The sequence below is a fragment of the Rhinatrema bivittatum genome, chromosome 7, assembly GCF_901001135.1.
Source record: "Rhinatrema bivittatum chromosome 7, aRhiBiv1.1, whole genome shotgun sequence".
Classification (NCBI taxonomy): domain Eukaryota; kingdom Metazoa; phylum Chordata; class Amphibia; order Gymnophiona; family Rhinatrematidae; genus Rhinatrema; species Rhinatrema bivittatum.
In genome coordinates, this window is record NC_042621.1 from 35,849,586 (window position 1) to 35,863,366 (window position 13,781).

The 13,781-nt window shown below is 55.4% G+C and overlaps 1 protein-coding gene across 1 annotated transcript in view; it reads right to left on the bottom strand.

Annotated features, from left to right (window-relative positions):
* Positions 1–9,402: 9,402 nt before the first annotated feature.
* The window catches only part of LOC115096150, a 73,623-nt gene continuing 69,244 nt past the window's right edge, over positions 9,403–13,781 (bottom strand). The window contains exon 4 of the mRNA XM_029610661.1: positions 9,403–9,931. Coding sequence (XP_029466521.1) covers positions 9,695–9,931 — 237 coding nt within the window. The 3' untranslated portion in view covers positions 9,403–9,694. The remainder of the gene's footprint in view (positions 9,932–13,781) is intronic.

A 13,781-nucleotide genomic window follows, 5' to 3' on the forward strand; every position in this document is an offset into this window, starting at 1 on the left:
AATGAAATATTAGGTTCACAACAGTAACAACGAAATACAATACAGCAAGAGTAGAACATAGAAGTTACCACTGAACATATATCTGTAATAAGTTTTCAGAATGTATTTAAATCATTCCCCACCCTCGCGACCGGGTTATTCAGAAATAAAAGGAAGGTGAAAGGAGAACCATAATACCAATATAACCATCAATAAAGAGGGGATGCAAGAACATGTTAGAAGTCACATGTATAATGTCAGGCTTACATACATCATTGTATAGAGAAATGCAGTGCAGGTATATAGGGATAGATATCCATATACCCGAAAGGACAAGTAAATAGTGGGAGAAAAGAATAGTGTATAAACGGACCACCGGTTAATTCTTGCACACCATTGCCCCCGTCGGGAGCCCTACCCGACCTTTACCTTCAAGCGTAAATAAGCTGTCACCGGTTCCTGTTCCCTGTACGTACCTGGATCAGTCCAGACAGTGGGTTATGTCCCCAATCCAGCAGATGGAGTCAGCCAAAGCTTTGAGGGGGCGTCACCAGGAGTGCTACTACCCCCTCTGCAGGAGTTCAGTATCTTCTGACTCCAGCAGATGCGAGTAGTGAATCCGGGTTGCTCCCGATTACCTCAGGCAGTTCTTGTATTTCTTCTCTGATTTGCTTTTCTCTCTGCCTACTTCTTTTTGGATCAAGTTTGTTTAAAAAAAAAAAAAATAAAAAATAAAAAGTTTAGAGGGCTCTAATTGGGAGGCGTGGCTTCCCTCGGTGTTTGTCTTGCTCTCTCTTCTTCTTCTCTCCTTGCGAGCGGGGTAGGTAAGTGTTGTTTTGCCTTTACTTTTCTCCTTGCTTGCAGCTGATCTTCGACGGAGGGGCTCGCGGAGGACATTAGGACCGGCCCCTCCGCGTTTTCTCTCCCTTGCCCGCGGCCATTTTCGCGGCTCCTCGTGGGCTGCAGAGGCAGGCAGGGAGAGCGTCGTCGGCGGGTCGCGCGGCCAGGAGGCCCCCCCGCGGTGCCGTTTTTCTTCCTTTCGGGTTGTGCAGGCCGTCCGGGCCCCCTCCCGCAGCGGCGCTCCCGTTCTCGGCCTCCCCCGAGGCTCTGCCGGGTGGTTTATTCTGCCGGGCCTGTTTTTCCTGCTCAGCCCCGATGCCGCGGCCAGAGCGCTGCTCTGCTTGCGGCGAGCTGGGCTCGCGGATCTCGAGGGAGGGCATTTGTGCGAGGTGTCTCCCCGGGGGGGAGGGCACCTCGCGGCCCCCTCATCGATTTCCCCCGCTTAGCAGGTCTGCCCGGGCGGCGGGGGCCGGCCCCTCCCCCATTCCTGGCGGGAACGGCGGCCATTTTACACTCTGCACCCCCTGAAGGGGAACAGACGGCGCTTGGGACCGGGGATGCGGGGGAGTCCCCGCCACATTTACTCCCCGAATCGGACCCGGAGACAGTCCCACCGGGGGCCCCCCCCTCGGAGCCCCCCTCCGGGAGACAGGGGTTTTCCCCAGAGTTTATACTTTTGCTGCACACGGCATATCTGCAGAGCCTTGAGCCTCCCACGGGGCCTCCTCCACACAAGATACCGCGGCCCTCCCTACCTGCGGGGGCCCCTCTGCCTCCCCCGGCCCCCCCCGCTCCGGCGGGTGTGGGGGCCCCCCTCCCTCCCGCTCGCGCCCGGCTCCCGGGAAGCTCGGGGACTGCGGGCACAGGACCAGGTTCCCCTGGATCGGATCCGGCAGACCCGGGTCAAGGGGACTCCACTTCAGAAGGTGATGATCCGCACACGCTGTTCCAGAGGGAAGAGCTGGAGGACCTCCTGCCACAGGTTATTAAGGAGTTGGACCTCGATCCACCACCGGAGCCGCCCGCGCCCGTAGCGCCCGCTGTGGTCACTTCCTCTAGGAAGGGGGATCCGGTCTTGGCAGCCCGGAGGCCGAGGGCTCGGGCTTTTCCCATTCATGATTCTTTCCTCCAGCTTCTCACCGGGGAGTGGGATGCCCCGGAAGCTTCCTTCAAGGGCAGCCAGACCATGGAGAGGCTCTACCCACTGCCGGACGATTTTCTCGATCTCATCAAGGTACCGAAAGTGGACTCCGCGGTGACAGCGGTCACGAAGAGGACAACCATCCCAGTGACAGGGGGTGCGGCCTTACGAGACGCACAAGATCGCAAGTTGGAGGTCTTCCTCAAGCGGGTCTTCGAGGTCTCCGCGGTAGGCTTGCGGGCAGTGATGTGTAGCTCGCTGGTTCAGCGGGCCAGCCTTCTCTGGGTTCAACAACTGCTCACCTCTCAGGTCCTACCGGCTGGGGAGGCCGCCCAGGCGGATAGACTGGAAGCGGCGGTTGCTTATGGCGCTGACGCCTCCTATGACATGTTTCGGGTCCTCGCCCGCTCCATGGCCTCGGTGGTAGCGGCACGGCGCCTTCTATGGCTCCGCAACTGGGCGGCGGACACATCCTCCAAGTCGAGCCTGGGCTCCCTGCCCTTCAGGGGCAAGTTCCTGTTCGGGGAGGATTTGGATCAAATCATCAAGACGCTGGGGGAAAATGCGGTTCATCGCCTGCCGGAGGACAGGTATCGTTCCACCAGGACTTTTCCGTCCTCTCGGACCAGAGCCAGGGCGCAACGGCGCTACCGGAACTACAGACCGGCGGCAACCAGGCCCTCTGCCCCCAGGTCTCAGCCCTGGTCTCGCTCCTTTCGCGGGCGCCGCCCCGCGCGTCCCGCCCCCGCAGCTGGACAACCTCCGCCCAAGTCCTCGCAATGATGTTCAGCTCGCCCACTCCGCCGTCCCCAGGATCGGGGGGCGACTGGCGTTCTTCTACGAGGAGTGGGCGCGAATCACCTCGGATCAGTGGGTCTTGGACACCATCGGACAAGGTTACGCGTTGGAGTTTGTACGCGCCCCAAAGGGACGCTTCATATTCTCCCCTTGCGGCTCGGACACCAAGCGACAGGCGGTGCAGTTGACCCTGGACAGACTTTGGGAGATAGGCGCCATTGCCCCCGTGCCCTTCGGAGAGGTGGGCTCGGGCCATTATTCCATCTACTTTGTGGTGCCAAAGAAGGACGGTTCCTACCGGCCCATTCTGGACTTGAAAGAAGTCAACAAATCACTTCGGGTGGTTCGGTTCCGCATGGAAACGCTGCGGTCCGTGATCGCGGCGGTGCATCGGGGGGAATTCCTGGCCTCCTTGGACCTGACGGAAGCCTACCTCCACATCCCCATTCGCCGGGAGCATCATTGTCTGCTACGGTTCAAGATCCTGGATCAACATTTCCAGTTTGTGGCTCTCCCGTTCGGGCTGGCAACGGCTCCGCGCACTTTCACCAAGATCATGGTGGTGGTAGCGGCTGCCTTGCGGAAGGAGGGGATCCTAGTTCATCCTTACCTGGACGATTGGCTCATTCGAGCGAAGTCTTTTCGGCATGGACAGGAGGCGGTGGCCAGAGTCATAGAGTTTCTGCAGTCCCTAGGATGGGTGGTGAACTTTTCCAAGAGCTCCCTGGTGCCCTCGCAGCGCTTGGATTTCCTGGGGGCGACCTTCGACACCCGTGTGGGCGCGGTCTTTCTACGCCAGGACAAGGCGCAAGCTCTACGGGAACACATACAACGGTTTTCTGCGTTATCGGTTCCCACCTCCTGGGACTACCTGCAGCTCCTAGGGGTGATGGGTTCCACCATCGACATGGTCCCTTGGGCATTTGCGCACCTCAGGCCTCTACAGAGAGCGCTTCTATCCCGCTGGAAGCCGCTTTCGCAGGACTACCAGGTGCTCCTTCCCCTACCGCTGTTTGCCAGAAACAGTCTGACCTGGTGGATGAATCCGGAGAATTTGGCCCGCGGCGTGTCTCTCGATCTGCCAAATTGGGTCGTGGTAACCACCGACGCCAGTCTTGTAGGCTGGGGAGCGGTCTGCGACCGCAGCGCCACGCAAGGAACGTGGTCCTCGGAGGAATCAAAGTGGTCCATCAATCTACTGGAGACCAGAGCGGTCAGATTAGCGCTCCAGCACTTCCTGCCTCTCCTCCAGAACCGGGAGGTCAGGATCTTATCGGACAATGCGACAACGGTGGCCTATATCAACTGGCAGGGCGGCGTCCGCAGGTCGCGCTCAAAACAGAGATGCTGATGCAGTGGGCGGAGCGGCATCTGGCCCGTCTGGCAGCCTCGCACATCGCGGGCGTGGACAACATCCAGGCCGATTACCTCAGCCGTCAGTTTTTGGACCCCGGGGAATGGTCCCTCTCCGACGAGGCGATGCAGCTGCTCGTTCGGCGGTGGGGATCCCCCCACCTCGACCTCATGGCGTCCGCACGAAACACCAAGGCTCCCCGGTTCTTCAGCCGCCGGAGAGAGCGGGGAGCGGAGGGCGTGGACGCTCTCGTACTCCCGTGGCCGGCCAACCTGCTCCTTTACGCGTTCCCGCCGTGGCCACTGGTGGGAAGACTACTCCGCCGCGTAGAGGCCCACCAGGGACCGGTGATCTTCGTCGCCCCGGAGTGGCCAAGACGACCTTGGTTTGCGGACCTGATCCAACTGGTGATCGACGGACCCATCCGTCTAGGACATCTCCCCCGCCTCCTTCACCAAGGCCCGGTATTTTTCGACCAGGCAGAACTCTTCTGTCTTGCGGCCTGGCTTTTGAGAGGCGCCGCCTCCGGCGCCGGGGCTACCAGGAGGCGGTAGTCTCAACACTGCTGCGTTCTCGGAAGACTTCGACGTCGGTAGCCTATGTGCGAGTCTGGAAGGTGTTCGAGCTGTGGTGTGCCGGCCTGAACACGAGTCCCGCTGAGGCTTCGGTTCCTCAGATACTTCAGTTCCTGCAAGCAGGGGTGGACAAGGGGCTTGCATACAACTCTCTCCGGGTTCAGGTGGCCGCCCTTGGCTCGCTCCTGCGGGACGGGGGATCCCGGCTACAACACCCGGATATTCTCCGTTTTCTCAAAGGGGTCAAACACATGCGGCCTCCGGTGCGGAATCCTTGTCCTTCCTGGAGTCTCAACCTGGTGCTACGGGCCATGTCTGGACCTCCGTTTGAACCACTGCGGAATGCGACGATCAAGGATCTCACTCTCAAGACGGTGTTTCTGGTGGCTATCTGCTCCGCTCGGCGCATCTCGGAGCTGCAGGCCCTGTCGTGCAGGGAACCCTACCTCTGGTTCTCGGACTCCGGGGTTTCGATTCGCACTGTTCCCTCCTTTCTCCCGAAGGTGGTGTCCGCGTTCCATGTGAATCAGACGGTGGAGCTCCCTTCCTTCTCCTCCTCGGAACCGAGGTCTCTCCGGCTTCTGGACGTCAAGCGCACCCTGCACCTCTATCTGGAGGCTACGAATGATTTCCGGACTTCTGACCATCTCTTCGTCCTCTGGTCTGGCCCTCGGAAGGGAGCTCAGGCCACGAAGACGACCATTGCCAGATGGTTGAAGGCTGGCATTGCCGCTTCCTACATTGGGGTGGGACGGACTCCCCCGCCCGGTATTGTTGCGCATTCTACACGCTCTCAGGCGGCCTCTTGGGCGGAGACCCGCTCGGTCTCCTCTCAAGAAATCTGTAGGGCAGCCACCTGGAAGTCGTTACACACGTTCTCCAGACACTATCGTCTTCACCTCGCTTCCTCGGTCTTTGGACACTTTGGTGAGCAGGTTCTACGAGCGGGTCTCGCAGGACCCCACCCGGTTTAGGGACGCTTGGGTACATCCCACTGTCTGGACTGATCCAGGTACGTACAGGGAAAAGAAAATTATTCCTTACCTGCTAATTTTCGTTCCTGTAGTACCATGGATCAGTCCAGACGCCCACCGCATTTGGGTCCTATTCCTGCTCGACGGGGTTTTTCTCATACGGGACTGTAGTATTTTCTGTCTCTCATGATTGCTCAGTTCTTCCCTGTTTTGTCACAGTTCTGTTTTGGGGTTGACACGCTGACCTTTTGTCCCCCCACCCGTTGGTGGGAAGGGTTCTACGGCTGATTGTTGCCGTTCATTAAACTTGATCCAATATGGGGGTTCTTGTTTTTACTCGGGCTTGGATATTCTCGATACTGAACTCCTGCAGAGGGGGTAGTAGCACTCCTGGTGACGCCCCCTCAAAGCTTTGGCTGACTCCATCTGCTGGATTGGGGACATAACCCACTGTCTGGACTGATCCATGGTACTACAGGAACGAAAATTAGCAGGTAAGGAATAATTTTCTTTTAGTCCTGATAATCCTTTTGATCAGGAGGACCCTGATGTCCCAGGGGGGGGGATGATGATGATACTGATTCCTTTTCTTTCGATTTTGTCTTCCTTATGCATACAGGGGTAGATTTTCAAAGGGGTACGCGCGTAAGATACGCGTGTACTCCCCGAAAACCTACCCCAAACCCCCCCTGCGCGCGCCGAGCCTATTTTGCATAGGCTCAGCGTCGCGTGCAAGCCCCGGGACGCGCGTAAGTCCCGGGGCTTTGCAAAGGGGGCATGTCGGGTGGGCGGCACGAATTTCGGGGCAGGGTGGGAGGCGTGTCGGGAGCGTGCCGCCGGCCCGGGGGCGTGGTCGAGGCCTCCGGACCAGCCCCTGGGTCGGGTGATGGCGTGCCAGCAACCCACTGGCGCGCGCAGATTTACACCTGCTTTCGGCAGGTGTAAATCTGCCAACAAAGGTAGGGGGGGGTTTAGGTAGGGTCGGGGGGTGGGTTAGGTAGGGGAAGGGAGGGGAACGTGAGGGGAGGCGGAAGGAAAGTTCCCTCCGAGGCCGCTTCGAATTCGGAGCGGCCTCGGAGGGAACAGGCAGCGCACACTTTTCAGTGCCGTCCTTTTCTGTGCTATTTCAGATCTGTACGGCAAAGACACTGGGGCAGTGGTTTAAATACAGGGATCTAAATGAAAGGTTTCATCAGGAGCCTGGAAAATATTATGCCCTAATCATTTCAAATACAAATATTTCGCTAGCTAAGAATAGTTTCTGAACAGGAAAGCACAATAGAAGGGCCTGAAAAGGATATAGATGTAAAGCAGATGACGCCTAAGTATTATAACTTTTATTCAACCAGCTCTACATTACTCACTCTCAGCCTCGTATTTACCTGTAGAGTTGTTTAAATTGTTTAATGCTTTCTCTTTCTGGTGCTGGGCTGTATATATATCTGTGTTCTGAGTCTAGCCTGGTACTGCAGTTCCCCATGGGGTGCCTTCCCATGGGAGAAACCATCACTGCAGCACCTAAGAATCCACCAAACACCTCAAAACCATAACAGACTAAATAAATTCTTTGCTTTGGTGTTTACTGAAGAGGATGTTGGGGAGATACCCATTCCGGATGTTGTGCTGGAGGTGGACCCTTGGGCCGAGGTGGGGTTGACGCTACCCGTAGGAGGGACCCTTTGGGTTCCCATCATCGGCAGGCAGAGTAGGCTGAAGGAAGGATGCCGTCTGGCGCTTCACCAATACCAGCCCTCATTCCCCGTGGGTACCGGGGCCGGCTGGACAGGTGGGCCTCCATATGTCGTCTATGGAAGGACAGAGAGGTCAGCCCAGAGGCAGCAACAGTGGAATGGAGAAGTCTGTACTGGATGAGGCGGGGTCCCGGAGACCCAGGCGCCAATAGAACCAAAGTCAGACAGGGGGTGCCCGAGCATAAGAGTCAGTGATGCGCGCGCCTAGGTAGGAGCACAGCGCTAGACGGCAGTGTCTCTCTGTGGAGCACAGGAATCTGTAGCTGAGGCTGAGGCGGCCCGAGAACGGAGCTGGGGATGAAGAACCACGCAGTGGATTCGTTAGAGAGAGGTGAGGGGGCCGGGCCGCAGGTCTGCCGTGGCCAGCACACATAACAGTGCCCCCCCCCCCCCTGGAGGTCTGGGTTTGCCCGGATGGGCACGATGAAATTGAAGGAGGAGGTTTTTTATCCAGGATGTTATGAGCTGGTTCCCACAAATTCTCTTCAGGGCCGTAACCCTCCCAGGAAAGGAGGTATTCCCACCGGTGGTCCCTACGGTTAACATCAAGGACTTCATGAACCTTGTAGGTAGTGTCTGTCTCCGCAACCAGCGGAGATGGTTTGGGAGCTTTTTGTGAAGGCCAAGATAGGACTACTGGCTTCAGAAGTGATATGTGGAATGTATTATGGATTCCTGTTGGTGGCAACCGAAGCTGGTATGTAACTGGTCCAAAACAAGGAATGGGGGGGAAGTGACGTCATCTGTGAAAGATGGCGGCTTAATTCTTTGCTCCTTCCCTCAAAGGAAAAGGTTAATTTCTCCGGTCCTAGCTTCTTATGATAACTGGTTTATACATATCTGAGTAGCCAGTAATACTGAGATCATGGCAACCAGGAAAAAAAGCAGATCTTCAACAATTCTCGTTCGATGCAGGCGGCTCCCGATATGCGGCCTTGGGAGATGCATATGATGGCGCTGGAGCTAAACCGAAGCTGGCGGTGCAGGAGCCAGCAAGTGGGGACAGCGCTCTGAATAGACAAGATCTTCAAGAGTGGTTCCAGGACCTGAAAAAGGATATTCGGACTTTGTCAGAAGAATTTCAGGAGGTTATTTCCACAGTCCACTCCACAGTATCTGTCTCGCGGCTTTCGTTATAGCTTCCTTGAGGGGAAAGCTTTGCAGACACAGTATAATATCCATAGGAGCATTTCTTGGTGCTGCCCCCAGAGCTCTGTGCACCCTCTCCACCACGATTTCAGCAGGTATGCCCGAGGCTGCTGTATCCATCACTGCCGCCTTCAGGTGCGCACCGCAAATTAATCGGACCACCTCCATAGTGTTGGCGTACGCTGCTTCTTCAGGAAGGCCTCTGATGCGAATATTATTACATTGCGTTCGATTTTCAATGTCCTCTAACTTCAAGGCAGTGTCTTCTTGCAGGGTGTGCAGGTTCTCAAGCTGTGGGCAGAATTCAAATATGTGTGTGACAGACAGTAAATGTTTGTATTTGCTTTGTAAAGCCTGAAGCAGGATCTTGCAGATTCTAAGATAATGTATTCTATGTAAAGGGAGGGTCATTTTGCAAGGCATCTCCACAGGTCAAGCAATGTTTTACATGCAGAAATGGACTTTTACAAAATCCCTCACCTGATAAAATGGGTCAGCTTCCGTACGTAGGACTTGTTCACACAGTAAACTTACCTGGACTGCGTGGACAAATTCCCAGGGGCTGGATTGGGGACGGGTTGGCATTTGCACCCATACGTTTTAGATTTTCAAAATCTGTGTTTAAATTTTTTCGGTAAATTTGTGCAGGCATTCTAGCAGGTTTGATTATGTGCGAGTATTTTTGGTGAGATAATTGTCAAAAGGGAAAGAACACACAGCCTTCCTTTTGAAAACTATTGTGTAACTTACAAGGTTATGTAGGCCGAAATTTTTTTTTTTTTTTGGTCTGTTACCTTCCTCTGGAGGGAGGATCTTTTTTTGAATTTTGTTTTGGGGACTTTTTTTTTTGTTTGTTTCAACAAATAGAGCATGCTAAAAATGAGAGAAAATAATAAAACAAATTTTTATGTCTATCGTTTCTCTTTCAAAAATGATATGAAACATAGACAAGGTCATTAACAATGTTATCTATGTCATTTCAATTGAGAGCACATCCCTAGTAATTTATGCACATTTGCCAGTTAACTTACATTCCAAAATTATCTCATATGAAAAAAAAATCCAACCCATGTTCATAAAACTGTACAATTCATATGCAGTATGTAGAACTCTTTTCACAGCTACATAAAACCCTAATTCTCATTGTCTAGAAAAGCTTCAGTTTCTTTTTGACTTTGCTGCTTCCTTCTCCAGAGTCCGTTGTGTGGAGAAATCATGCTATTCACAATCAATAGCAGTTCCTGAAGCAAGAAAGTTTTGGTCCTTGGGGGTTGAGGGAAGAGGAGAGAACCAGTAAGCGGCGATGGAACATGTTGACAGCTGTGATGACTAGGATGAGCCCGATCACAATGTCGTTCAGCAGCTGAACTCTACAAAAAGAAAACATGAGAGAGAATTGGTCAGTGGTTAAAATGAGTATCTTTCAGACAGGCCGATTCAGTACGATGCGCTCAGGCCGAGTGCACCTAGCCCCCATTTGGACGCGCGTTTTCCATACCTACTATATAAGGGGTAATAATAGTGCGTGGAAAACGCGCGTCCAACCTCCCCCCGAAACTAATAGCGCCCTCAACATGCAAATGCACGTTGATGAGCCTATTAGTTAGTCCCGCGCGATACAGAAAGTAAAATGTGCAGCCAAGCCGCACATTTTACTCTCAGAAATTACCGCCTGCCCAAAGGCTGACGTTAATTTCTGCCGGCACCGGGAAAGTGTACAGAAAAGCAGAAAAAACTGCTTTTCCTGGCGTGTAGCCAGATGGACTCAGGACAAATGGGATAGTATCCGCGTGCTAGCAGTTGGAGATGGATCTGACGTCAGCACGGGGGCGTGTATATATCCCCACAGGAAGCGCAGCTGTTCAGTAATTTCCGTCTCCAAAGCAGTTTGGAGTGCCTGCACGCTGGTTCAGCGTGCTTTCCAAGACTACTTTCATTTTTGTTTTCTTCTCTTCTAGATTCTACTTTACCTTTCTTCAACACCTTTTTGAGCCCCGCGCTCCTCAGGGGCCGTTTTGGCCGTGCCCCCCAGTTGAGCTTCCCGGGGTGACTGCCGTGGTCCCCCGGAGGTGAAAGTCCTCGGTCCCGCCGAGGCCCTCGCTCCCGGCGTGGACGAGGTAGCGGGTGCAGTGCCTCAACCGCGGCGGTGAAAGGTATCGGCCCTTTCCCCTCGCAGCCGGAGACCGCCTGTGATCCTGCCCGGCAGCGCTGAAGATTTGGTAAGGCGTACGTCTCTTCACCCAGGTCTCCGCTATCTAGAGGACCGGAGGCGTGGCAAGCCGTGGAGGACGCCATTTGTGGCCTTACTCAGGTATTCCGCGCCTGTAATGGGCGCGGCTTTCTTTCCTCCTTGTTCTTGCTTATTGGCTGCCACTGTGAGTATGTGCCGCATATTGCTGCTGTATGTCTATTGACTGCCATTAGGTGTATCTTGCTACCTGCTTAGTATTGTGCGCCTATTCTGCTCGGCGCCTATTGCGGCCGCACACTGTTGCTATTGTGTGCCTGTTCTACTCAGCGCCTCTTGCTGCCACAGCCTGTTGCTATTGTCCGCCTGTTATTTTCAGCGCCTATTGCTGTCGCATACTCTTGCTATTGTGCGCCTGTTTTGCTCAGCGCCTATTGCTGCCGCTTACTATTGCTATTGTGCGCTTGTTTTGCTCAGCGCCTATTGCTGCCGCTTGCCTTTGCTATTGTGCGCTTGCTCTATTCAGCGCCTATTGCTGCCGCATCCTATTGCTATTGTGCGCCTGTTCTAGCCTGCGCCTATTGCTGCCGCATAAGAAGCGCACGCTTGCTATATTTTGCTCATGGATCAGCTCGCAGCCGCAGCTGCGCCGCCGCTTGCCCTAGACGTTTCAGCTCTGGGCCTCTGCTCTGCATGCCACCTTCGTGCCACGCGCGGTACTGACCCCGACTCCCTGTGTACCCAATGTGCGGCGGCCGGGGGACCCTCCGGCCAGGACCAATCTCAGCCGCAGTTTTTTGACAGTTCACCTGCGGCTACCCCGGATTTGGGAGGCAGTCTCGACCGCTCAGGAATCCCGGGGGATCTTGTACCCCGGCGTTTTGAGGCTGCTTCCATTTCCTGGGTGGATCTTTTTCAGGGAATTCATGCCTTTGTCCAGATGCAGACGGCTTCGCGTCCTGCCCCTACGGTCCGTGCTGCGCCTGTTCTTCCGGCGGTTGCTGCGGTTCCTGCGGTGGCGGCGTCTACGGCGCATGCTGCGGCTGCCGCCATGATGGCAGCCTCTAGGGATCCTGTTCCTGGACCCTTGCAGCCTTCTCGGGAGCGGGACCTCCCGTTATTGGACAGTCCCGATCATTCGGACCAGGAGGTTTCACCGGACAAGTCCGAACTCCCGGACGAGGGGGACCTCCCCCCGGGGATTGCGCCATATAGGACTATGCGGCGCTTTTTCCCTAAGGAGGACCTCTCGGACTTCGTGTCTCAGTGTCTGGCGGAGTTGGATATCACTGGACCCAGTGCTTCGATTCCTTCTGCGCAGAACCCCCTGCTGGAAGGTCTTCGTCCTACAGCCCGCCATTTTCCTTTCTTGCAGGCAGCTCAGCAACTCATTGATTTGGAATGGGCAGCACCGGCGGCCTCATTTCAAGGGGGCCGGGCCCTGAAAGGCATGTACCCATTGGCACCGGCTCTCCAGGACCTCCTGGCATGCCCTCAGGTGGACGCCTTAATTAGCGCTGTGGTCAAGCGCACTACCATTCCTGTGGAAGGGGGTATGGCCCTCAGGGAGCCCCATGACAGGCGGATGGACGCCATTCTGAAGCAAAATTTTGAGGTGGCAGCTCTTTCTTTGAGGATCGCGGCCTGTTGCACGGTGGTCACTCGTGCCTGCTTGTCTCAGGTCCGGAACAACGCTCCGGCGGCTGACATGGAGCCTGCTCTTTCCTTCCTCACCGATGCCGCATCGGATTTGGTTCGAACCACGGCTAAGGGGATCTCGTCTTCCGTGGCCGCCAGGAGACACCTATGGATCCAGCCATGGTCCGCTGATACACCTTCAAAGTCTCGCCTCATCAAATTGCCTTTTCAGGGCTCGTTTCTGTTTGGCAGTGACCTTGATAAGCTAGTCGCTACCTGGGGTGCCTCTCCTGTGCCTCGCCTACCAGAAGACCGGTCCAGGAGGGGACAGCGCTCCGGTCCACGGCCCTCTAGGGGCAGGAGCTCACAGCGATTTGTTCCATATAGAGGGCACTACCAGACGCCGCGTCCTCCGGCCAGGAATCAGTCCTTTCGGTCCAGGCTGCGCAAACGGGGGAACGGGCCGGGCGGGGGTCCCGGTCGCATCCCACAATGAGAATTTGCCGTTTCATCTGGGGGACGAAGCCATAGGGGGCAGGTTGACCCTCTTCTACCCCAGATGGGTCGAGATCACGTCGGACCAGTGGGTCCTTGCAGTTATCCGAGAGGGGTATTATCTGGACTTTCATCATCTTCCTCCAGACAAGTTTGTGGAGTCTTCATGTTCCCCGCTCAAGAAGGCAGCATTGGAGGCCACCCTGACGAGGCTCCTGACCTTGAACGCCATCCTCCCAGTGCCTGCCTGGGAAGTGAATTCTGGACACTATTCCATTTATTTCATAGTACCCAAGAAAGGGGGCACTTTTCGGCCTGTGCTGGACCTCAAATCCCTCAATCGGTACTTACGGGTACCGAGGTTTCGCATGGAAACTCTGCGCTCCGTCAAAGCCGCAGTCCAGCCCGGAGAGTTCCTCACGGCATTAGACCTGTCCGAAGCCTATCTTCATATTCCGATACATCCCGATCATCAGCGCTTCCTACGCTTCAAGGTTCTGGACCGCCACTTCCAGTTTCGAGCTCTCCCCTTCGGGTTGGCCACCTCCCCAAGGACATTCACCAAGGTGATCGTGGTTGTGGCGGCGGCACTCAGGCGGGACGGGATCTTGGTCCATCCCTACCTAGACGACTGGTTGATCAGGGCGAAATCCCGAGTGGAGAGCCTGCGGACAACCGACAGGGTGATCGCCCTTCTGGAAAGCTTGGGCTGGGTCATCAACCTCAGCAAGAGCTGCCTACAGCCTTCCCAGTCCATAGAATATCTGGGGGTACGGTTCGACACTCGGGCGGACACGGTCAGTCTTACGACCAAGAGACAGTTGAAACTTCGGCAGCGTATCCAGTATCTGTTGGGAACCAGTCGGCCGTTAGCTTGGGATTATCTGCAAGTTCTGGGT